This window comes from Orcinus orca, chromosome 16 (assembly GCF_937001465.1).
Source record: "Orcinus orca chromosome 16, mOrcOrc1.1, whole genome shotgun sequence".
NCBI classification, from domain to species: Eukaryota; Metazoa; Chordata; class Mammalia; order Artiodactyla; family Delphinidae; genus Orcinus; species Orcinus orca.
The window spans coordinates 81,694,209-81,717,304 of NC_064574.1; the positions used below are offsets into that span (position 1 = coordinate 81,694,209).

Below are 23,096 nucleotides of genomic sequence, written 5' to 3' on the forward strand. Positions count from 1 at the left end.
AGAGATTACTACAAGCAACTCTATGCCAATAAAATGGACAACCTGGAAGAAATGGACAAATTCTTAGAAAGGTATAACCTTCCATGACTGAACCAGGAAGAAATAGAAAATATGAACAGACCAATCACAAGTAATGAAATTGTAACTGTGATTAAAAATCTTCCAACAGGGCTTCCCTGGTGGTGCAGTGGTTGAGAGTTTGCCTGCCGATGCAGGGGACACGGGTTCGTGGCCCGGTCTGGGAGGATCCCACATGCCGCGGAGCAGCTGGGCCCGTGAGCCATGGCCTCTGAGCTGCGTGTCTGGAGCCTGTGCTCCGCAACAGGAGAGGCCACAACAGTGAGAGGCCCACGTACCACAAAAAAACAAACAAACAAACAAAACAACCTTCCAACAAACAAAAGTCCAGGACCAGATGGCTTCTTAGGTGAATTCTATCAAGCATTTAGAGAAGAGCTAACATCCATCCTTCTCAAACTCTTCCAAAAAATTGCAGAGGAAGGAATGCTCCCAAACTCATTCTATGAGGCCACCATCACCCTCATACCAAAACCAAACAAAGATACTACAAAAAAAGAAAATTACAGACCAATATCACTGATGAATATAGATGCAAAAATCCTCCACAAAATACTAGCAAACAGAATCCAACAACATAGTAAAAGGATCATATACCATGATCAAGTGGGGTTTATTCCAGGGATGCAAGGATTCTTCAGTATATGCAAATCAATCAATGTGATACACCATATTAACAAATTGAAGGATAAAAACCATATGATCATCTCAATAGATGCAGAAAAAGCTTTTGACAAAATTCAACACCCATTTATGATAAAAACTCTCCAGAAAGTTGGCATAGAGCAACCCACAGCAAACCCACAGCAAACATCATTCTCAATGGTGAAAAACTGAAAGCATTTCCTCTAAGATCAGGAACAAGACAAGGATGTCCACTCTCACCACTATTATTCAACATAGTTTTGGAAGTCCTAGCCACAGCAATCAGAGAAGAAAAAGATATAAGAGGAATACAAATTGGAAAAGAAGAAGTAAAACTGTCACTATTTGCAGATGACATGATACTATACATAGATGACATGATACTATACTAAAGATGCCACCAGAAAACTACTAGAGCTAATCAATGAATTTGGTAAAGTTGCAGGATACAAAATTAATGCACAGAAATCTCTTGCATTCCTATACAGTAATGATGAAAAATCTGAAAGAGAAATTAAGGAAACACTCCCATTTACCATTGCTACAAAAAGAATAAAATACCAAGGAATAAACCCACCTAGGGAGACAAAAGACCTGTATGTAGAAAACTGTAAGACACTGATGAAAGATATTAAAGATGATATCAACAGATGGAGAGATATACCATGTTCTTGGATTGGAAGAATCAATATTGTGAAAATGACTCTACTACCCAAAGCAATCTATTCAATGCAATCCCTATCAAATTATCAATGGCATTTTTAATGGAACTAGAACAAAATAATCTTAATTTGTATGGAGACACAAAAGACCCCAAATAGCCAAAAGAGTCTTGAGGGGAAAAAAACGGAGCTGGAGGAATCAGACTCCCTGACTTCAGACTATACTACAAAAGCTACAGTAATCAAGACAATATGGTACTGGCACAAAAACAGAAACATAGACCAATGGAACAAGATAGAAAGCCCAGAGATAAACCCATGCACCTATGGTCAACTAACCTATGACAAAGGAGGCAAGGATATACAATGGAGAAAAGACAGTCTCTTCAATAAGTGGTGCTGGGAAAACTGGACAGCTACATGCAAAAGAATGAAATTAGAACACTCCCGAACACCATACACAAAAATAAACTCAAAATGGATTAAAGATCTAAATGTAAGGCCAGACACCATCAAACTCTTAGAGGAAAACATAGGCAGAACACTCTATGACATCAATCACAGCAAGATCCTTTTTGACCCACCTCCTAGAGAAATGGAAATAAAAACAAAATAAACAAATGGGACCTAATGAAACTTCAAAGCTTTTGCACAGCAAAGGAAACCATAAACAAGATGAAAAGACAACCCTCAGAATGGGAGAAAATATTTGCCAGTGAAGCAACTGACAAAGGATTAATCTCCAAAATTTACAAGCAGTTCATGCAGCTCAACATTAAAAAAACAAACAACCCAATCCAAAAATGGGCAGAAGACCTAAACAGACATTTCTCCAAAGAAGATATACAGATTGTCAACAAACACATGAAAGAATGCTCAACATCGTTAATCATTAGAGAAATGCAAATCAAAACTACAATGAGATATCATCTCACACCAGTCAGAATGGCCATCATCAAAAAATCTACAAACAATAAATGCTGGAGAGGGTATGGAGAAAAGGGAACCTTCTTGCAGTGTTGGTGGGAATGTAAATTGATACAGCCACTATGGAGAACAGTACGGAGGTTCCTTAAAAAACTAAAAATAGAACTCCCATACAACCCAGCAATCCCACTAATGGGCATATACCCTGAGAAAACCATAATTCAAAAAGAGTCATGTACCAAAATGTTCATTGCAGCTCTTTTTACAATAGCCAGGACATGGAAGCAACCGAACCATCCATCAACAGATGAATGGATAAAGAAGATGTGGCACATATATACAATGGAATATTACTCAGCCATAAAAAGGAACAAAACTGAGTTATTTGTAGTGAGGTGGATGGACTTAGAGACTGTCATACAGAGTGAAGTAAGTCAGAAAGAGAAAAACAAATACTGTATGCTAACACATATATATGGAATCTAAAAAAAAAAAATGGTCATGAAGAACCTAGGGGCAAGATGGGAATAAAGATGCAGACTTACTACAGAATGGACTTGAGGATATAGGGAGGGGGAAGGGTAAGCTGGGACAAAGTGAGAGAGTGGCATGGACATATATACACTACCAAACGTAAAATAGATAGCTAGTGGGAAGCAGCCGCATAGCATAGGGAGATCAGCTAGGTGGTTTGTGAGCACCTAGAGGGGTGGGATAGGGAGGGTGGGAGGCAGGGAGATGTAAGAGGGAAGAGATATGGGGACATATGTATATGTATAACTGATTCACTTTGTTATAAAGCAGAAACTAACACACCATTGTAAAGCAATTATACTCCAATAAAGATGTTAAAAAGAAACAGTAAGTGATTTCATGAAGTGTTTTAGTATGGATAAAATAATAAACTATAAAAATACAAAAAGAATTGCTCTACTAAGACCCTGATAAGAGGAAAAGACAAGCTACTCACTGTGACTATAAAAGAATGGTTAGAGGGAGATTGATGGGGAAGTAACATTTCTATACATTGATTGTGGTGATAGTTACACAAATCTACATCTATGATAAATTTTCATAGAGTAACACACACACACTCACAGCAAATGAATGCACATAAAACTGATAAAATCTGAATAAGCTATGTGGATAGTATCAATGTCAATTTCCTACTTTGATACTGTACTATAATTATGCAAGATATTAACCTTTTGGGGAAACAGGATGAAGGGTTTCCTTCACAGCACCTTCCTGTATTTTTCTCTTTTGACAATATCCTGTGAATTTATAATTATTACAGAATAAATATTTAATAAATAAATAATATTTAAACTTTAAAAATGGATGCTTACCCTCCGGTTTGTGAAGACAGAATAACATTCTTTCACTAGCACTGTTTTGATTATGTCTGGATCTGTGACAACCAACAGAGGCTGTTGACCTTCATAACACCTGTGTAGGGAAAAGAGATGTTATTAAATTTAATGATCTGGTTTCTGCAGCTGGACTCACAGCTTAAGTCCTGACTCTCATCCTGACATTACATAATCCTTACTCCTAGAGATCATGGTTAGAAATAACATTAGAACATTTGTTAAGTCTAGGTGTTGTTTACATGGGTTATTTCCTATGCCATTCTCCATAACTTTTATAGGTTTAAAATATTTCATTATCAAAAAGGAAGTTAGCTTAGTAAATAATTGAAGGCAAGTAAATTGTCTAAGAATGAAAAAACTAATTAATTAAGGAGAGTCCACCCACTCATTTTTGAAGATATATCAAAAGCATGAAAAATGCAATGATGTAATAGCTGAAACTTGTAGACACACTGATCATAAATATGTACAATGTGTCTGCAAATGGAAGAAGATTAAGAATGCTCAAAAGTGAAAGTAGGATTATGAAAGGTTTCTTTGCTCTATTTTCAAAAATACACTTACTTTATACTTTTTTTAAAGGAAATCATATTTTAAATAACAAGGAGATATCCTTGGTAGCATCAAGGATTTGAAACAAAAGGACTGAGAGAATAAAGTAATTCAGAGGAACATGTATAAATTCATTTTTTAAATATTTTCTTTTCGCTATTTATATTTATTCTTCGACATGGGTTCCAAGAGGGCCTAGGGCTCCATGTAGGTGACATCCATCAGCAGCTAGGCAGGCCCACTTTTGACACATGTACCACACAAAGCTGACTCCTCAGATGTGACACATCCCAATTTGGCCTGATCTCCTGACTGTCAGGATGCCCGTTCATGGGAATGGGCCACTGGCATGAGGTTGACTCTAAGTTAATCACACTGTCTTCCGGCATTTTGTTTCCTCTATCAATCGTTTGCGATGGCTAGAACACAATGGAAGGTTTTCTGCATGTTACCTATTATTCCTCTGACTTCACACAGGAATTTCAGATGGTTTTGTGATCACATATAAAAATGGATGAGAGGGCTTCCCTGGTGGCACAGTGGTTGAGAGTCCACCTGCCGATGCAGGGGACACGGGTTCGTGCCCTGGTCCAGGAAGATCCCACATGCCGCAGAGCGGCTGGGCCCATAAGCCATGGCCGCTAAGCCAGCATGTCCGGAGCCTGTGCTCCGCAACGAGAGAGGCCACGACAGTGAGAGGCCCACATAACGCAAAAAAAAAAAAAAAAAAAACAAAAACAAAAATGGATGAGAACCAGTGCATTATTTCCCCCCCCCCCAAAATTCTAAAACTCAGAGGGTTTAAGTGGGTGTCATGTGCATTTAGTGTTGAAGCAGTGACGGAAGGGATTGAGGAGGCACTTAATCTGCTCTTCCATCTGACTGACCATATTACTTGGATGATTCCCTTCTTCCCATCATGTTTTTTCAAAAACACCTGGGTGGAGAAGAGATCGTGGTTTGGGGTGACACTTTATATTCAGATGTCACTCCAGCCTTAGTATTTCTTATATTACCAGTTAAAATTCAGATTTTTGGCCCTATCCCAGATCATATTGATTTGGTACGCTGATGGGTGGGGTCAAAGTTCTGTATTTATAACAAGTTCTCCCAGGTGGTTCTCATTTACACCCAAGCATGAGAACCATTTTCTAATGAGAGAACTGGGATCCACCATGAAAAAGTGACTCTATCCAGAGCTCACAAGTATTAAATGTTGGAGGGGCAGTTGGAGCTGGTCCAGTAGTGATCCACGGCTATGTGCTCTGTCCACTCAATCACATTGACTTTTGGGGCCTTGGCAACTCAGCAGGGCCCTATGGTTTCCGAGGACTTGATCAGAGAAGATGAAGAGGTACAGAGAGGCAGAGCCTTCTCCTATTTCCTTTTGGCAAACAGTCACTACATTATACCTCTCCTGCTGCTCTCATCAAACCTACAAAACTCCTAAAGTCTGTGAGCCCACATGACACACTCTGGGTTAGATGTATCCCACATCTCTTCAAAGTCAGAGAAAAATAGTAGATAAAACAATAACTGAATACAATTACATTGGAAAGTCTTGGCTGAAAATTAAAAACAATAACAAAAAAACCTCCATACTTGTAGAGAATGTAAAAAGCTGAGCAGAAATTGTTTCCTATTTTCTTTACCTGTAACCCCCAGCTCTTTTTCCAAAAGGACATATTAAATGCAAAACTTAAATAAAGGATTCTTGGCTTTTAATTAAGTGAATCATGTGGAAAAGGGTCAAAAAATGCATTTATGGGCACATATTAGAATGTTCTGGAATAATGCATTTTATGCAATTAAATGCAACCTAAGGAAAGAAAAATGGAGAAGGGGGGAAGAGTGACACTGGACAGAAAGCGATGTTAGGAGTCCCTGGGCCTCAAAGTCTGGAGAAAAGTGATGACCTGCAAATCTCCAGGCCTAATTCAGACTGTAGACCTGGACACCTGGCTGACACCTGGGATCCCTGATAGAAAGAACAAGACTCCAAAGCTTTACAATAGACTTCATCCCAAGAAGCTCTGGACTGAGATTGTCTTCCATACCACAGGGGGCACCACATCATAACAAGTCTATCCGATGGAACTTTCCAGAATACTCACCCCCATATTTTTCCATACTTTTTAAAACATCCATTGTCAAACTCCCAAAGACCCTGCAAGAGAAACAAAATTAGATTATTAAACTAAATGTATTGAACACTACCTCTTTTGGGGACAAAAGTACCTTGAAACCCATGAAATCAGGCTTACTATTTTCCACTGGCAGGTGGAAGGAAGTTCATATTCAGAGACTTCTTAGGGGAAATGAAGGGGAAAAAGGAGATATTGGAACAGAATTTTAAATCACTCTTGCATTTTCTCTATTACAGATACTAAATGTTTACCTTTGCCTGTGAATACTAAGTACCTCCTTGTCTTTCGTGAGAAAACTGAAGCGAAGGGTAAGTTAGATCAGCCTGTACACACTTTCGTCTCCTTGTTAAGCAGCCTTTTCATTTATCTCATGAGCCCTCTCTAGATTTCTAGAAGAATTAGGAAGTTAAAGACACCAGCGACCTTTTTAGTCCAGCAGATTTAAGTAAGTCTAAGGGGTGTGTGTTGAGTGAGAAAATAAATGAGTGAATGAATGACAAAGTAGATCACCTTCTAGTTTTCCAGCTCAACACAGAAAAGATGGGGAGTTACCACAACTACAAACAACACCACCAATTAAAACACTTGCCCTGAATTTTCCCTCTGTTGCTTAAAGGAAAACAAACTTCCTGTTACTGCTGTGATATTTGATGGTTTACCTATGAAAATGAAGGTCTCAGAAACATGGGTCTTGGAGTGCATCTACTAAGGAGTTCATCTGGGAAAGGTGGAAAATAAATTATTGCTTTTTCAGAGAGAAAACAGTTCATGAAGTTCACAGGCAGTAATGAGACAATGAAGACCTCAGTTGGGAGAATCAGGATCTGAGAAACAAGGCTTATGTCTGCAGGAAAGGAAATCTGAGCCAGAGAGCAGCCTGCACACAAGGCTCTGCCCCCCGGACACATGGAAGTAGCTCATGACCTTCATTTCAGGGGCCAGGCCCTGGGCAAGGCATCAGAGCTGGATTAATATCAAGGCTCAGCCAGAATTCATAGTCCATATGCCACCTAGTACATTCTATTGAGTTCAGTTCAATTTTTAATAATTTTGTCAAATCATATCCTTTCTAGTGATTTTGTATATGTGATTCTGCCTTTTTTTTTTTTTTTTTTTTTTTGCAGTATGTGGGCCTCTCACTGTTGTGGCCTCTCCCGTTGCGGAGCACAGGCTCCGGATGCGCAGGATCAGCGGCCATGGCTCACGGGCCTAACCGCTCCGCGGCATGTGGGATCTTTCCGGACCGGGGCACGAACCCGTGTCCCCTGCATTGGCAGGTGGACTCTCAACCACTGCGCCACCAGGGAAGCCCGATTCTGCCTTTTTTTTTTTTTTAAAACCCCACAACTTATTTAGTGGTTAAATACCTGAAGTAACTAGACAACCACCATCTTGTCTCCGTTACACCTACTCACTGCTCAGATGCATCCATAAGGTGCTTTCTCTGGAGGCACAGAAGTAAAGCAAAAAGCTCTTGCTCCACCCCTCGAAACACAGAAGATGTCAGGGTTATAGCAAAAATGGAGTAGAGCCACAGAAATAATTGCAGGCATTAGTAGCTCTTGAGATAATTCAAGTAGGTGCAAATTACCCGACATTGAATACGCAGGCTGCTTAGAAACTGAAGTTACCAAGCAATCTAGGAGGAAGAAAAAAATGCTACCCAGAGCTTATGCTACCAACAGGAAAGCCTGACTGTAGTGTAGGCAGCTTAATAAGCCACGACCAGGCACCCTCTTCATGCTTTTCTCCTAATACTAAGGGGATGGTGCCTTCCTGGGAATCTTCCACGGGAATCCAGGTGGCAGAAAGAAAATCCTCTTCACAATACTCACCAGATGGAAAATCAAGTTCTGTGCTGAATCAGCTAGAGAGCTGGGCTGTCTGAGGCCGCAAAACCTGAGGCTCCTAACAGCTAAAAATAGAGGTATGTTGTAAAATTGGCCATGTGCTGGGTGGGGTCCATGATATTTCTGGAAAGTGTGAAACCTCAGAACTTCCTCCTGAGGAGGGGCAGTTTTACTATATTATTCAGCTGAGATTTGCCACCATAAGAAGCAAAGCTGGAGCTCAAACAACACACACCTTTCGGTAGGACAGAATATTTCCAAAATAAGGCAGAGGTCTCGGCCCAGGAATCCCCAGCTTCTTAAAACGTCCATGTGAATAAGTCCCATATCTGTAAAGTGAAAGAGGAAACCAGGTCACAGTAATTGTGGGACTGCTGGAGCTGGCCAGTCACTGACTCAGAACTGGAACAGTCAACCTAAGGAGATAGCATGTAGGCAATAAAAAATACCAGCAGCTCCAAAAGCAATCATTACATTCACTCATCATCTCCTTGCCCACCACCAATACGAGACCCATTAAAGGTAATGACGATTAGCTAAAGGCAGCTGAAGTCTTCACAGTTCCAATCTTAGAGTGAATACTTTATAAATGTTTCTAATTGGAGTGGTCCTGAGAGGTTCAGGCTGGAATTCTTCCAGGGAATTCACTCAGATTTATTTGGTAACTTGACTCTTAGATGATTTGGAGATTCTTATTCTAGGTAGAAAGGGAAAATTTCTTTTTCTGTTCCAATAATGAGATTTTGCTTAACTTCGTCTGCAAAACAACAGTTATTGAGAGCCTACTGTGACATTGTTCTTACAATTTGCATGGAGATTTTTATGCTTTTCTTTCCCTCTGTATCCTGACCCCATTTTAGGATTTAATTCTTCTTAAGTCCAACTTCATAATCAAGCCTTAGAGAATAACAGTGTCCTAATTTCTATAAAATACAAACTGTGTTCAAGGCTTCCATTGGCATCATAGAAATGTGAGCACCTTTCAGCTACACTCAAGTCTCTGTTGTCAGGCAATTTGCTTGATTTGCCCTACAGAGAAGGGTGACTGACCATATGTTCCCTCAATATAACTGTATAAGTGAACCAATGACTAGAGGATCCATTTCCAGACCGTTCTTTCTCAAATGGTATCTGGTCCTCCAACCTGTGATACTCACCTGCTAAACACAGTACCAGGCACACTCGTTTTTTTCAAGATCCTCAATCACAGATTAGTTTGTTTACTGCCTCTGTGCGCCAACTACCTCAAAAAGCCATTAAGGCTGGTGCTTCCTACAGCTGGTGTACGTGAAACTCATCTTAATGTGCTCTGTGTGGAATGCCACAACTGGGGGGTTTGAAATCTTGCAGGTCTTCTCAGTCTGGTGTTTCTGAGAATTGACAGAGTGGAGGAAAAGAGAGGTTGAGGGGAAGAGGTTGCTGGCAATGGTTTTAGTGATGAAGTTGCTAGGCCGCCAAAACTAACTCTGTAGGGGCAAATTAGAAAGGTATGGCTGAAAAGTGTGCTATGTAGAAATGCTTCAACATGCTCTGCAAGCCCTTTTAGCTAAAAGTGGGCCTTGCAAACTTCAGGTACCTCCCTGAAGACAGCAAAAGAGGCATTGTGCAACACAGAATGAATAACCATAAAATGTTCCAGAATGTTTGATTAAGACTTTTTTCTTCTTTGAAGCTTAGTTTTTAAGGTCTTACAGGTTCCAAATATTCTGTACAAATCCATCAAATCTTATGTGATAAAATAAACCCAAAAATTGCCTGAAAGAAACTGTGCTTGAAGAGGCAGCAGAGGCACTTTGGCCAAGCCCAGATGGGTGTTTAGATCCTTCCTCCAGAAAAGTTGGTGGAGATGTGAGCACCAACTTCCAAAATGGGAGTGACTTGGGCTATTCCAACCCCAGTTCCTTCCTTCGCCTTCACAACCAGGGCAAATCAATTTCCCTTTCTGAACTTTCAATGTGTTACATGAACTCTCAGATTTCTATGCTGATGCTAAAGCTCTCAGAGACGAGAGGAAAAGCTGAAAGAAATGAATATAATTTCAAGATTTCTGCCAAGTGTCCTCTCCTCTAAAGATTTCTCATTTGGGGGTAGATAGCTCTGCATAGTACAGGGTGGGGGAATTGAGCCTTGGAAGAGGATGCCATAGGAGGGACACAGGAAAGGGGGAAGAGCTGATATGAAGTGAAGGGCGATCCATTTCCAGCCCCTGGGTGACAAGGTGCCCTGTGTAAATGACATCTGGGGAGGGAGGGAAGGAAGCAGGAACCCCCTGAGTGACACAGGGGCCAATCCTTCTACACGGCTCTTGCAGCAGATACTGAACCCAGAAGGTGAAGATCATGAGACAATTCCCAAGTTACTTCATGCCTCCAGGATCCCCAGAGCTTGGGAAGGGGACAGCACCCCACTGCGCAGGGACCAGTTGTTTTAAATCTTCCCCTGGTGGATTCTGGTTGATTAGTCTGGGTCCATGGAAACTGGTAGTCAATCATCCCCAGGAGCAAATAACATCACTAAACCCTCCTAGCTACAGAAGATAAAAACTTGGCAGGGTGGTGGTAGGGGGGGTGTTTGTTGGTTACTCGTTCAACAGAACTGGGTTAAGATCGATAATAACCCCTTTGGTGTTTGTAGCACCCACAGCTTAAGCAACTTTCCCTCCACTAACTGATCCTCAAAACAGTAAAGGGAAAGTGGGACCTGATGAGCACCCCAAGTCCAAGGTTACAGAGGAAATCAGAATCACAGATACTCACAGATAGAGGAGTACCAGGCTGGTAGCCAGGAGAACCCAGGTTTCCACGGAAAAGCTCAGGATCAGGTCCATGGCCACTCTCCTCGGTGATTCTCTCCTCTGAGTTTCTTCTCAGCTGCGTGTGTCACTCTTTGCCTGCCTGCTTCCTTTCACATCCAGGGATGATTCACTGAGGCTGAAATGTTTATGTCCTGGGAAGGTGGTGGAGCTGGAGCTGCAGCCAATAGAAGGGCTACCTGTGCTCCACCTGCATGAGCCCTCCCTGCCTTGATAGTTGGCATCACGGACAGTCCAGTTTGACCTCCCTTGACTTCATATTCTGTGGCCATTCAGTAACAACTCAATCAGTGTTATCAGTAATTTCAAAGGTTATAGAAACTCAAATAAAACCACTAGCCACAAATATCCTCTAAACTGCCCTTTTCTCTGTAACTGCCTGAACTCCAAAACTTGAAATCCTTCAGACATGCTAGGTCTACTAATCTTTACCATGCAGTTTCCTCTGCCTAGATATCCTGGTTTCCCCATAAGGCACCTACTCATCCTTCAAATCCCAGCTCAGAAAGCACATTGTTTTAGAGACTTCCCTAAACAATAGGAATAACCACTTCCTCTTCTGGATGACTTCTGTCGTGCCCCCCCCCCAACACACACACACACGCACACACACACGCACACACACACACACACACACACACACACACACAATTCTATTATTGTCCTTCTATCCTCCAGAACCATTGTTGGTTTCCACACCTATTTCCCTTAAGAGATTGAGAGTTTGGGCTACAGTCTGAGTATTAGTCACCCTTATGCCCCTGGTACCTTGCAGAATGCTTTCTGCAGCATGGACGTCGGAAAGGTTGGTGGACTTGAGTTGGTGGTAGTGAGAACTCTGGGCCCCTGTGTGTCTGTTTCCTGTGGCTATTTGGTGACCGCATCATCTTCCTGTATCGTTAATACAACAAGAGGGCCTGGCTGTGCCTTGGCCACCATCACTGCACGTTCAGGATGATCCATCAGGGTTCTGTTGACAAGAGGGCCCCCAAAGGAGAGACAAGACATGGACCATGTGGTGATGGCTGCACCAAGGGGTATCCATTCAGTCTTCCTGTCCCGCCCCTCAGAGGGTCCTTCAGTGGACAGCAGTTACACAGATTCTTAACGAAAGAATGACCCCCTCTCTCTGGAAAGGCCACAAGTGCAAAATCAATGAGGGTGAAGGGAGTGAAGCGGAGAAAGCAGCCCAGTGACCAAGTGGACCTCCAACCTCCTTATCCACCAGTGATGTGGCACATACAGCAAACAAGACTCCATAAAGAAAACATGAGGTTTTTCTATGGGGCAAAGTGGGGGGAGGGGGGTCAGAGCAGATGCTTCCTTATCATTGACTAGATGGAAAATATTTAAGGGGTAGCAAGGTGTTACTAAGGAGGAGGTCTGTAGTAGAAGTCAGTGGCATCTGTGAGCCCCCACCCCATTCCTCATGGGAGAAATTAGAGGACTGAGGGTCTGAAATTTACACTGGTTCATTGTCTTCCCTCTGACCAAAATGCTGTATCTCCTTGGCCTGAGAAACTGTGAATTATATGAAAAACAAAACATCAAAAGTTCTTAAACTCAATAGGAACACAGGACGTTTAAGCTGTGTTTGTGCACTTCCTTCTCCCTTTATCCTTCTCATTTTCAGTCCTTCTGGAGCAAGCGATACTCACCTCTTGCCAATACATTCCATCCCTCTGGCCTGAAAGTCCCCAGGGTTGCCCAACACTGGCCTGAGTGGGTGGAGGTCTCATTGGTAAATTATAGTAAGTCCCAACTATGTCACCTGCCTTTTTTATTTCCTTGGGACCTTGTCATGCAACATGAAATTTCTACCATCATAGCTTGTCAACTTTGGGTTCAGACTTTCTCCAGGAGGCACCTGTTAAAATCCATAGCTGCCACTGGAAATACAATGCCTGAATATATCTGTTCATCCATGCATTGATTCAAGGCCAAGTGGGTGAATGTCAGGTGCAGGTATTGCGCTGGGCTGGGGGCTAGAAGCCCATACAGTCCCCTACCTTGAGAGCAGCTTCCCAGAGGAGGGAGTGAGACACACAACCAAGGTTAGTATGTAGCATACCTCTGGAACCTCTAGGATAATGGAGCCCTACAGAGAGGTCATGAAGGAGAGAAGTGGATACAAGCTTGAGTACCAACAAAAGACAGGCCTGGGAAGCTGGAAGATGATCCTGAGGAAAAGTAGCATAGAAAGTCCCACAAATTCTTATGCATTTCTGCCCTCTTTCGGTACCTTCTCTGGGCGCTCTTAAGTAGGGTCATGATACAATCCCCAGTTTATAGATACAGAAACTGAGGCTCAGGGACTGCAGGTGGCTTCTCAACAGCTATTGATCACAACATGTCACATGTAAGCTAACATGAAGATAGATTGGCAAGTCTTCTGCACTGAAATGCCAGTATTCAACGTTTGCTGTTTCACGATGAGGGTCACTATGTGAAATAGTGAGACCCAAGACTACAACAGCAAATTGGTTACAATTCTGGCTCCTACCTCCATAGCTACCCCTGCCCAGGAGCTCCCCCACGGGTCTCCAGAACCAACGACTCTATCTCACCTCACCGAGAATAAAGACAGGTGCAGGTTATGAGGACACTAGGGTCTTGTGTGTAGGATCCACCTCTCTATGTTCCCAACTGAGAGGAACACAAAATACATCCCACATGGGATGACTGGGGTGTCATCTGATAACTTCTGACAACTTAGTTCACTCAACTAAACCCACAGCCTTTCTTATTCTTCTTGGAAACAAAACCACTGTGGAAACTATATGCCTTCATCTTCCTCCAAAACATATACTGGGCTACAATGATTTTTCTCACTAAACCCACAGGACCATCTGCTGCCCTATTCGCCTCAGGGCCTGGTCCAGCTGGTTAGAATCTATCCCAGAGGCGATAGGCTAGTCATTGTTTAGGACTGAAATTTTGCAAGTACCCTGTTCTAATCAATGCAAATGGCCTTGCTCTGCGAGGGGAAATAATAGAAGGCATGATCTTTGTGCCCCTTCATTCCACAGCAGGGCACACCTAACTTAAAAGTCTGACAGACTAAGATTGTGAAGGAAGACGTGTGCCTGAACATCACCCCCCACCCCACATCTCTCATCTACTCATTTGTGCGCTAATGGGCTTGGCATGTACTTTCAAAGCTCTGTTCTCAGCGCTTAGGGTACAGATACAACTAAGACCCAGACAATAATCAGGTTGAAGATAGAGACAAATAAACAGGTAATTATAGTACAGTATAACCCAGTTAAAGTAATTATATAGATATAAGAAACACAGTGTCCTCATCAACTGTAAATGGCTTATCTGCTTTTTCAGTCCTGAGTAATCAAAGTTGAGTTAACAATTTTGTATTATAGTCTTGAAGGTTACTAAGAGAGTAGATCTTAAATGTCCTGACCACACACACAAAAACTGTAATTATGTGAGGTGATGAATATGTTAACTGACTTTATTTTGGTAATCATTTTGCAATATATACACGTATCAAATCAGCATGTTGTACACCTTAAACTTACAAAATATGTGTCCCTTTTTTACAAATAAGCAAACTGCAGCACAGAAAGGTTAAGTGACCAGCCAAGGACGCATAACTAACTACTAGCAGAGCTGGGATTCAAACCTAGATCTTCTAGTTTTATAACCCAAGGTCTTAACTTTGCCAGGCCCTTCCTTACCCAAGAATTAGTGGAATGACTGGGTCTAGAGCCCAGGTCCTCTGAGAGGGTAGTGACCCAGCGCTCTGACCCAACCTAGAGACAAGGCAAGGCCCCCTAGCAAGCCTGTCAGTGGGGAGTGGGGTAAGGCAGGGCTATGCTCTTTCTGACCCACACATACCTCACCATGCAGAAAGCCCCGCTACACACCCCCTCCCCTATGCCCAGAAGCAGAAGCACTTTCATAGACTTTACAGCAAAGGGAAGGAGAGGAGGAAGGCTTCCTCTGGCTGCTCACTTTCTCCACAATCCCAGAATTTTTATCATTATAAACTAACCACTAACATCTCTACTGCAAAGTACAGTTTATAAAGTTCTTTCATGTCTCTCTTAATTGATCCTCATGAAATCTCTGCGAGATAAGCAGTGCTGGGATTATTTAATTCCCACTTTACAGATGTGGAAACAGAAGCTCAGGGTGGGGAAAGGTCTTGCCCAAGCAATTAAATCATGAATCCAGGAAATAGAGCCGCATCTTGTGATTCAAAATTGTGCCAGTGGCATATATGGTTGGGCTCCAAAGGGCCTCCTGAAATAAGTTGGCAGGTTATAGCTTATCACATGGGATAAATATTTCCTTCCACTCCTCCCACCATGATTCCACTGTTGTGCAAATGCTACAGAGGTGATTTTGGCCACAAAAATGACAGCACACCCTTCTGCCTACTAAATTTTATGTATTCACTGAACTCATGGTGTCAGCAGATAGGGGATGTTGCAAACAGTTCTGACATGTAGCAATCAGAATCATTTGGGTTTCCGAGAAGCAGGAAGTAAAAAATGATGAAATGAATGAGTGGGGCTTCCCTGGTGGCACAGTGGTTAAGAATCCGCCTGCCAGTGCAGGGGATGTGGGTTCAAGCCCTGGTCTGGGAAGATCCCACATGCCACGGAGCAACTAAGCCCGTGCGTCACAACTAGTGAGCCTGCCCTCTTGAGCCTGCGAGCCACAACTACTGAGCCTGCGTGCCACAACTACTGAAGCCCGCACACCTAGAGCCCCTGCTCCACAACGAGAGAAGCCACCGCAATGAGAAGCCCGCGCACCACAATGAAGAGGAGCCCCTGCTGGACACAACTAGAGAAAGCCTGCGTGCAGCAACGAAGACCCAACGCAGCCAAAAATAAAATAAATAAATTTATAAAAGAAAGAAAAAAGAAATCAATGAGTGAAAGGGGACTCACAGGCCAGGAGGCAAATTTCAGAAGACCACGAGGAAGGTAATTAATGAAACAGCAAGTGTAAGATGAAGGGAAAGATGAACATCGCAGGTTATTTTGCAAAAGAGGGGGTGAAGGGCTGGCAGTCTCTCCTAATTTTTGCAGTAACCACCTAATGAGTTTTGCTTGACCCTACGCTGGCCTCATCCTGAGAATCCCCTACTCTGCCACCAGACAGAACCTGTTAAAACCCATTAAAATGTTACACTTATAACATTCTTCTGTTGTTCAAATCTCTCCAACCACTCCCATCATCCACAGGATAAAATCCAAATGCCTTGTGGTGGCAACTCAAGAACCTTGTTGGACACTTAGGTTGCTTCCATAGCTTGGCTACTGTAAACAGTGCTGCAGTGTGCAAATTTATGTTTTCATATTCTTGGGATAAATGTCCAGAAGTGGAATTGCTGGGTTATATGGTAGTGCTACTCTTAGTTGTTTGAGGAACCTCCATCCTAGTTTGCATAGTGGCTGGACCAACTTATATTCCCACCAACTGCAGGAGAGTCCCCTTTCTCCACTTCACTGCCAACACTTGTTGTTTCTTGTCTTTTTTTTTGCGGTACGCGGGCCTCTCACTGTTGTGGCCCCTCCCGTTGCAGAGCACAGGCTCCGGACGCGCAGGCTCAGCGGCCATGGTTCACGGGCCCAGCCGCTCCGCGGCATGTGGGATCTTCCAGGACAGGGACACGAACCCGTGTCCCCTTCATCGGCAGGCGGACTCCCAACCACTGCGCCACCAGGGAAGCCCTTTCCTTCTTATTGATCGTGTTCAAATGCCTCCTCTTACCACCTGCTGTGTGTGGAGACACTGAGTCATAAATGTTCAGGACATTATTTCCTGGATTCTAGTTGGGGCTGGGGGTGTCTGTCCAGCTGTGTGAGCTCAGGGCCCTGAGCAGGCCCTCCAGCCTCAGGTCTCCCCACCCCTGTAGGATGTCAAAGACCCTGGGTTGAAATCCCTCCCACTCTCCTCCTCCTACCCTGGAGCAGAAATTATTTCTAAAAATTCCCAAAGTGAGTGCATTGTTGACACAGAAAAAACAAATCCCAAAGGAACCAAAAAGAGGAGTAAGGAGAGCTCATTCCCTCCTTACAGACACAGTGTATTTATAAAATTCAGTCAGGACTTCCAGGCAGGGCAGGGAATAGGGCGAGGAAAGTAAGGCATTCCACTTGAGCAGAAATTTGCCAAAAATCTGTGATCAAGACAAATTATATTCTAACCTACTATTTAAAAAAATCAATATTAATGCAAAAAAATCTAGGAAGAACAAAATATCAAAATTTTAAAGAAAGATAGTATCAGTAGATCAGTTTTATTTAGTCATCATGGTTCATCTAGTTAATGACACTCATGCTGCAGTGTTCACGGGTAAAGTATTCTCATTCTGCACGTACATTGAATTGAGTCAGAAAGTGAAATGGGCTGATGGATGGATAGAGGGATGGGAAGATGGGTGATGAAACAGAGAAAGCAAAATGCGAATTATTCAGTCCAGAAGGTGGTAGATAGGTGTTTACTATAAGATTTTTTCCATCTTTCTGTTCAAATTTTCTGTATTTGAATTTTTTAAATAAAATTTTAGGAAGGAATAACTAACAATATTTTTAAGAGTTTCAATATCTTTCAAAAATTTCCTCTCTTCTCACTTCCCTCCCCCATGCAGACCTTCACCATTTCTGACCTAGACAATGACCACAGCCTCCTGTCTGATCACCTATCACAGGGCAGCCTTTGCACACCTCATCAGGGCGTCCCCGACTGACCCCTCCCACAGTCCCACACGGCCTGTGCCTCATCTAGGTGATAGGTGACACCCCAGCTGTGTCCCTGACCCCCCGCCTCAGACCTTATGCTGCATTGGACTGGAGTTTTTGCAGGTCCCTGCACAGCCCATGCGACCTCACACCTCCCCACCTTTGCTCAGGCTGCTCCACCTGCTTATTCCCTCCTGAATGCCTCTTCAACATTCCTCTCAGAAGCTTAAACATGGTGGGTTTAACACAAGCATTTACTTCTGAAGCTGCCTGAAGCCCCCATAAAATGCACTAAAGAGCTTTCTTTTTTTAATAATTTTTAAAATATTTATTTATTTTTATTGGGTTGCACCAGGTCTTAGTTGCAGCTCGCAGGCTCCTTAGTTGTGGTTCGCTGGCTCCTTAGTTGTGGCACACAAACTCTTAGTTGCAGCATGCATGTGGGATCTAGTTTCCTGACCAGTGATCGAACCCAGGCCCCCTCCATTGGGAGCGCGGAGTCTTCACCACTGGGCCACCAGGGAAGTCCCTAAAGAGCTTTCTTAAAAGGCATAAATCCACAGGGACAAAGACAACCAGATAGGAGACCACAGCCACCAACTGTTTGAACCTACAAGTAGATGTAGCCAAGCGTCATCAAGAGCTCTTCGTGCAAGACACCTTCCCAAGTTCTCCCCTTAGTCCTCAGAATAACAGTACATAGAAGGTTCTCTCATTATCACCCCCTTTTTACAGGCACAGGGGAGTTAGGTCACTTGGACGAGGTCACACAGCCACAGAGCCAAGCTTTAAACCCAGGTGGTCTGGCCCCAGAGTCTATGCCCATGACCACTGTGTATCTGCCATGAAAGCACTCACTTGGCAGAGCAGAGAAAACTGAAGCTGATCCCACAGCACTCGGGAGACAGGAGTAAACAGAACCACGCCGCTGGAGGCCAGAAAGACTCAGGAACTGCATGCACCAGGTGCCTCTGTAACTGGAAGTGTTAAGTGAGGGTGAAAACAGAGGACTGTTTAAAGTCTATGTAATAAAGTATTAGACTTCCCTCTTGTACTTGGTTGAATAATGTTCCCCCAAAATTCATGTCCACCAGCAATTTCAGAATATGACCCTATTTGGAAATAGGACTTTCAGATTTAATTAGGTAAGTAAGATGAGGTTATACTGGAGTAGAGTGGGCCCTAATTCAATGATTGAACAGACACACAGACACACACAGAGAGAAGGAAGCAATATGAAGATGGAGGCAGAGACTGAAGTGATGCTGCCACGAGCCAAGGACACCAAGGATTTCCAGCAATCACCAGAAGCTAGGAAGAGGCATCGAGCAGATCCTCCCTCAGAGCCTCCAGGAAGAACCAACCCTGCTGACACCCTGACCCCGAGCTTCTGGCCTGCAGAACGGTGAGACAATACATTTCTATTGTTTTAAGCCACCCAGGTTGTGTTACTTTATTATGGCCACCTCCCCTAGCCTGTAGAAGACTGGGGGATATTCTCTGCACATGTTGAACTGGACGTACTCTGGACTTGGAGACACCTGGCAGAGAGGATGTCAGGATGCATTACTGAAAGCAGAAGGAGTCATGAGATTTCCACCACCCTTCATCTCCTGGGCAGAAGACTAGGGAATTCCTTCTTGGGAAGCAGAACAGCCCAAAGGATCTACAGACCCTGATATTCAGGGATTCTCCAGCCAGACAGCTCTACACCGAAGCCCACCATTGACAACTCCCACACATCCTCAAACACAAGCAGACAGGCAAGGACTAGCCAGCATTAAAGGGAAAGATCCAAACGAACAGAAAAAGGAGCTCAGAGGAACAGAAGCAGTGTGGGAGGAGGAAGGGAGCTTTGGAAAACAGTCACAGTGGCCTGAGTCCTGTGCTGATGTGAAATCAGAACAGAGAGCAAAAAGGCGCTCATAGAAATAAAAATAACACAAGATGTAGCATCCCATTGAAAGGTATGAAAGTGAAGTTAAATGATTCACTCCAAAAGAAAAATAGAGACAAAGATGGAAAGTGGGAGAGAAAAAAATAAGAAAAATAAAGAACCGTTGCAGGAGTTTCATCATCTGACCAATAGGGGTTTCAGAACAGATAATTTTTAAAACTTAAAGAAATAATTCAAGAAAACTTCCCAGAACCAAAGGGCAAGAGTCTCCATACTGAAAGGTCATTGAAGTGCAATGACCAATCCAACATGGTAGCCCCTAGTCACATATGGCTAATTAAACTTAAATATAAATTACTTAAAATTAGATAAAACCAGACAAGCAGTTCCTTGGTCACATCAGCCAGATTTCAAGTGCTCAGTAGCCTCAAGCAGCTGGAGGCCACAGTATTGAACAACACAGGTAGAGAGCGTTTTTATCAGCGCAGAAAGGTGGATGGACAGCTCTGGCCTAGAACAATGGATGAGAGCAGATCCACCAGGACACAGAGTCATGACATTTCAGAAGACCAGGGACAAAAAGAAAATCCCAAAAGCTTCCAAAAGGGAGTGGGGACAAGAAACAGGTCACACACAAAGGAAGAGAAATCAGAAGGGCATTAAAATTCTCAACAGCAATACCAGAAGCAAGACTCTGCGTCTTCAAATTCAGACAGAAAATTCTGCCCCACCTAGAATTCTACGCCCAAACAAGCATGAATGCAAAACAGAACATTATTCAGACACGCAAGTTCTTAAAAAAAAAAATTTACTCCTAGGCATCATTCCTCAGAATGTGACGAGATGATGCCCTCTACCAAAACAAGGGACAAAACCAAGAAAGAGACAGATCCAGGTAACTCAGTGCAGCAGAGAGGCAAGGGGAATGCCCAGCATGACGGCCATGTAGAAGCAGGAACAAGCAGCCTAGGCCTAAGCAAGGAGAGAGCCTGGGGAGGGCTTGAACGTCCTGAGAGGGGAGTTACACTTCTGGCGGAAAACAGGTGATAGACTGGGACACAGAAAACTCATCATTACTAGAGGAATTATTGGTTCCAAGGAAAATGAAAAGATGTCAAGAACAGAAACAGAAGCATAGATGTGTGCATGGCTTCAGTGTGAGTAATGAGAACTTAGGTCATAATGAGGCAAACAGCAAATAAGAATTCCATTCCTTTCCCTGTTTTGGGAAGGCGGGAAGTGGATGTGAGGCAAGAAGGATACCGGAAACCTGAACTCTCATCTCCCAGAGTAAGCAAGAAACAGTAGGATAAGCATGTCATTTAATGACATGGCAACAAACGCCAGAAGAAACTTCTAAGTGGGGTGAAAATGGACACTGGAGGGAAAAACCAGAGTGGGGATCAGGTAGAGCAAGGCAGCTCTAATTTTGTTGTAAACTGGGTAGGACTGTTCCGCTTTTTAAAGCATGTATGTCTATGAATTTGGTTTTTCACAATAAATTTTAAAAGCGCCAGCTCAGCGGTCACTTCCTCCCAAACCCCTTTGGGACGAAGTGCTCTGTCTCTTGCTCCCAAAGCCCCAGGACCAACCTCTCACCATATTGAATTGGTTTGTTCATGGGTTTGACATTTCCCCACCAAACTGGAAGCATTTCATGCCTGACCCAGAGAGGTACCCAGGAAATCTCTGTAAATCCAAACAGAAGCCCGGACAAGAACCCCCTGCTGACCTCCCAGGCATGTTTGAAGTTCAGATGAAACTCCTGATAGCGGGTGCTTGGAAATCCCTAAATGGCATAAGGATGAGCGGTGCCCCTGGGCGTCCACAGGGTGTTTCACAAACAACCAGGAGATGTTTTCGCAAAGGGCCTGCAATGTGCTTAGCAGCGGGCTGGGCCCTAAAAGGACACCCATGGGGCCAACATTAGCCTCAAAGCCCCCGTGCTCTTTGGGTGGTTCATCCCAGCAGAGGGACTGATGAGGTTGTTTGGAACGAGCACAGCTTAATGATTAAGGTCACAGGTCTGGTTCTATCTGGCTTGTGTGAAAAGTATATAAGAAAATGGATGTAAAACCCCAGGTACGGGCTTCCCTGGTGGCGCAGTGGTTGAGAGTCCGCCTGCCGATGCAGGGGACACGGGTTCGTGCCCTGGTCCGGGAAGATCCCACATGCTGTGGAGCGGCTGGGCCCGTGAGCCATGGCCGCTGAGCCTGTGCGTCCAGAGCCTGTGCTCTGCAACAGGAGAGGCCACAATAGTGAGAGGCCCGGGTACCGCAAAAAAAAAACAAACAAAAAAAAACCCAGGTACATTATAGGGCTCTTAGTTTTAATTTCCCCCAAACAGACCCTGAGATAAATACTTGGATATAAATAGTTAATTTAGAGGGTGATCCCAAGAAGTATTTTGAGAGGATAAAGAATTGACTCAAGGAAGGTAGGAATGCAAATACAGTGTAGTCATACCTTGGAGATATTGCAGGTTCGGTGCCTGACCACTGCCGTAAAGTGAATATCGCAGTAAAGCAAGTCACACAAATTTTTTGTTTTCCCAGTGCATATAAGTTATGTTTACAATCTGTTGTAGTCTACTAAGTGTGCAATAGATTATGTCTTTAAAAAAACAAACAACAATGTACATACCTTACTTTCAAAATACTTTACTGCTGAAAATTGCTAAACACCATCTGACCCTTCTGCAGGTCATAATCTTTTGCTGGTGGAAGGTTTGAAATGTTGTGAGAATTACCAAAACATGACAGAGACACGAAGTTGAGCACATGCTGTTGGAAAAAAATGGTGCTCATAGACTTGCTCCATGCAGGGAAGTAAGTTTGCTTTTATTTCTCCACCATCAAGCACCATGCCTGGCAAGAGAGCTTAGGAAAACATGCTTATCTAACTGAATGACAGTGAGGGCCTTTTGAGGCCCAGCCTTTCCCTCCTGCCCTGCCAACTGCTGACGCTGGCCCTACCTCCTGTTCCAGAGCCTTCTACAAGCCACTCTCAAGTGCCTACAGCTCTCCCCATGGAGCCCGGCACAGCCCTAGAAGGCAAAGTCTCTGCAGGGAGACAACACACAGAATTGCTGGGTTGGAACAAAGGACATGTCTAAGAGATGAAAGATGGAGCAGAAAGGAACAGGGCAGCAGCTTAAGTGAGCACTGCAAGATCAGCCAAAGGGTCAAGTCTGACCCTCTGGATCAGCTCTTTTCAAGCAAGGACCACCCCTAAAGGTGGGAAACAGATGTCAGAAGATGATGATGCCAAGTGGACAAGGCCCAGGCCTCCCATCAGCTTCACCCAGAACAGCTTTGTAAACTGAGGCTAAGCATTCCTTCTAAGAATGTAGTCAAGGGCCACAGAGGGTCTCTGAGGCACAGAGTGACCTATGGAAGGGAGCATTGGAGAAGGCAGGGAGTGGAAAGCAGGAACCA

General features: G+C 43.6%; 1 protein-coding gene across 2 annotated transcripts in view; it reads right to left on the reverse strand.

Annotated features, from left to right (window-relative positions):
* LOC117200989 (cytochrome P450 3A28-like) overlaps window positions 1–23,096 on the reverse strand; it is a 55,069-nt gene that overhangs the window by 31,719 nt on the left and 254 nt on the right. For both annotated transcript variants that reach the window (XM_049699277.1, XM_049699278.1), the window contains exons 2-5: window positions 10,991–12,016; window positions 8,470–8,563; window positions 6,352–6,404; window positions 3,662–3,761 (exon numbers count right to left, since the gene is read on the reverse strand). In XM_049699277.1, coding sequence (XP_049555234.1) covers window positions 3,662–3,761; window positions 6,352–6,404; window positions 8,470–8,563; window positions 10,991–11,061 — 318 coding nt within the window. In that variant the 5' untranslated portion in view covers window positions 11,062–12,016. The remainder of the gene's footprint in view (window positions 1–3,661; window positions 3,762–6,351; window positions 6,405–8,469; window positions 8,564–10,990; window positions 12,017–23,096) is intronic.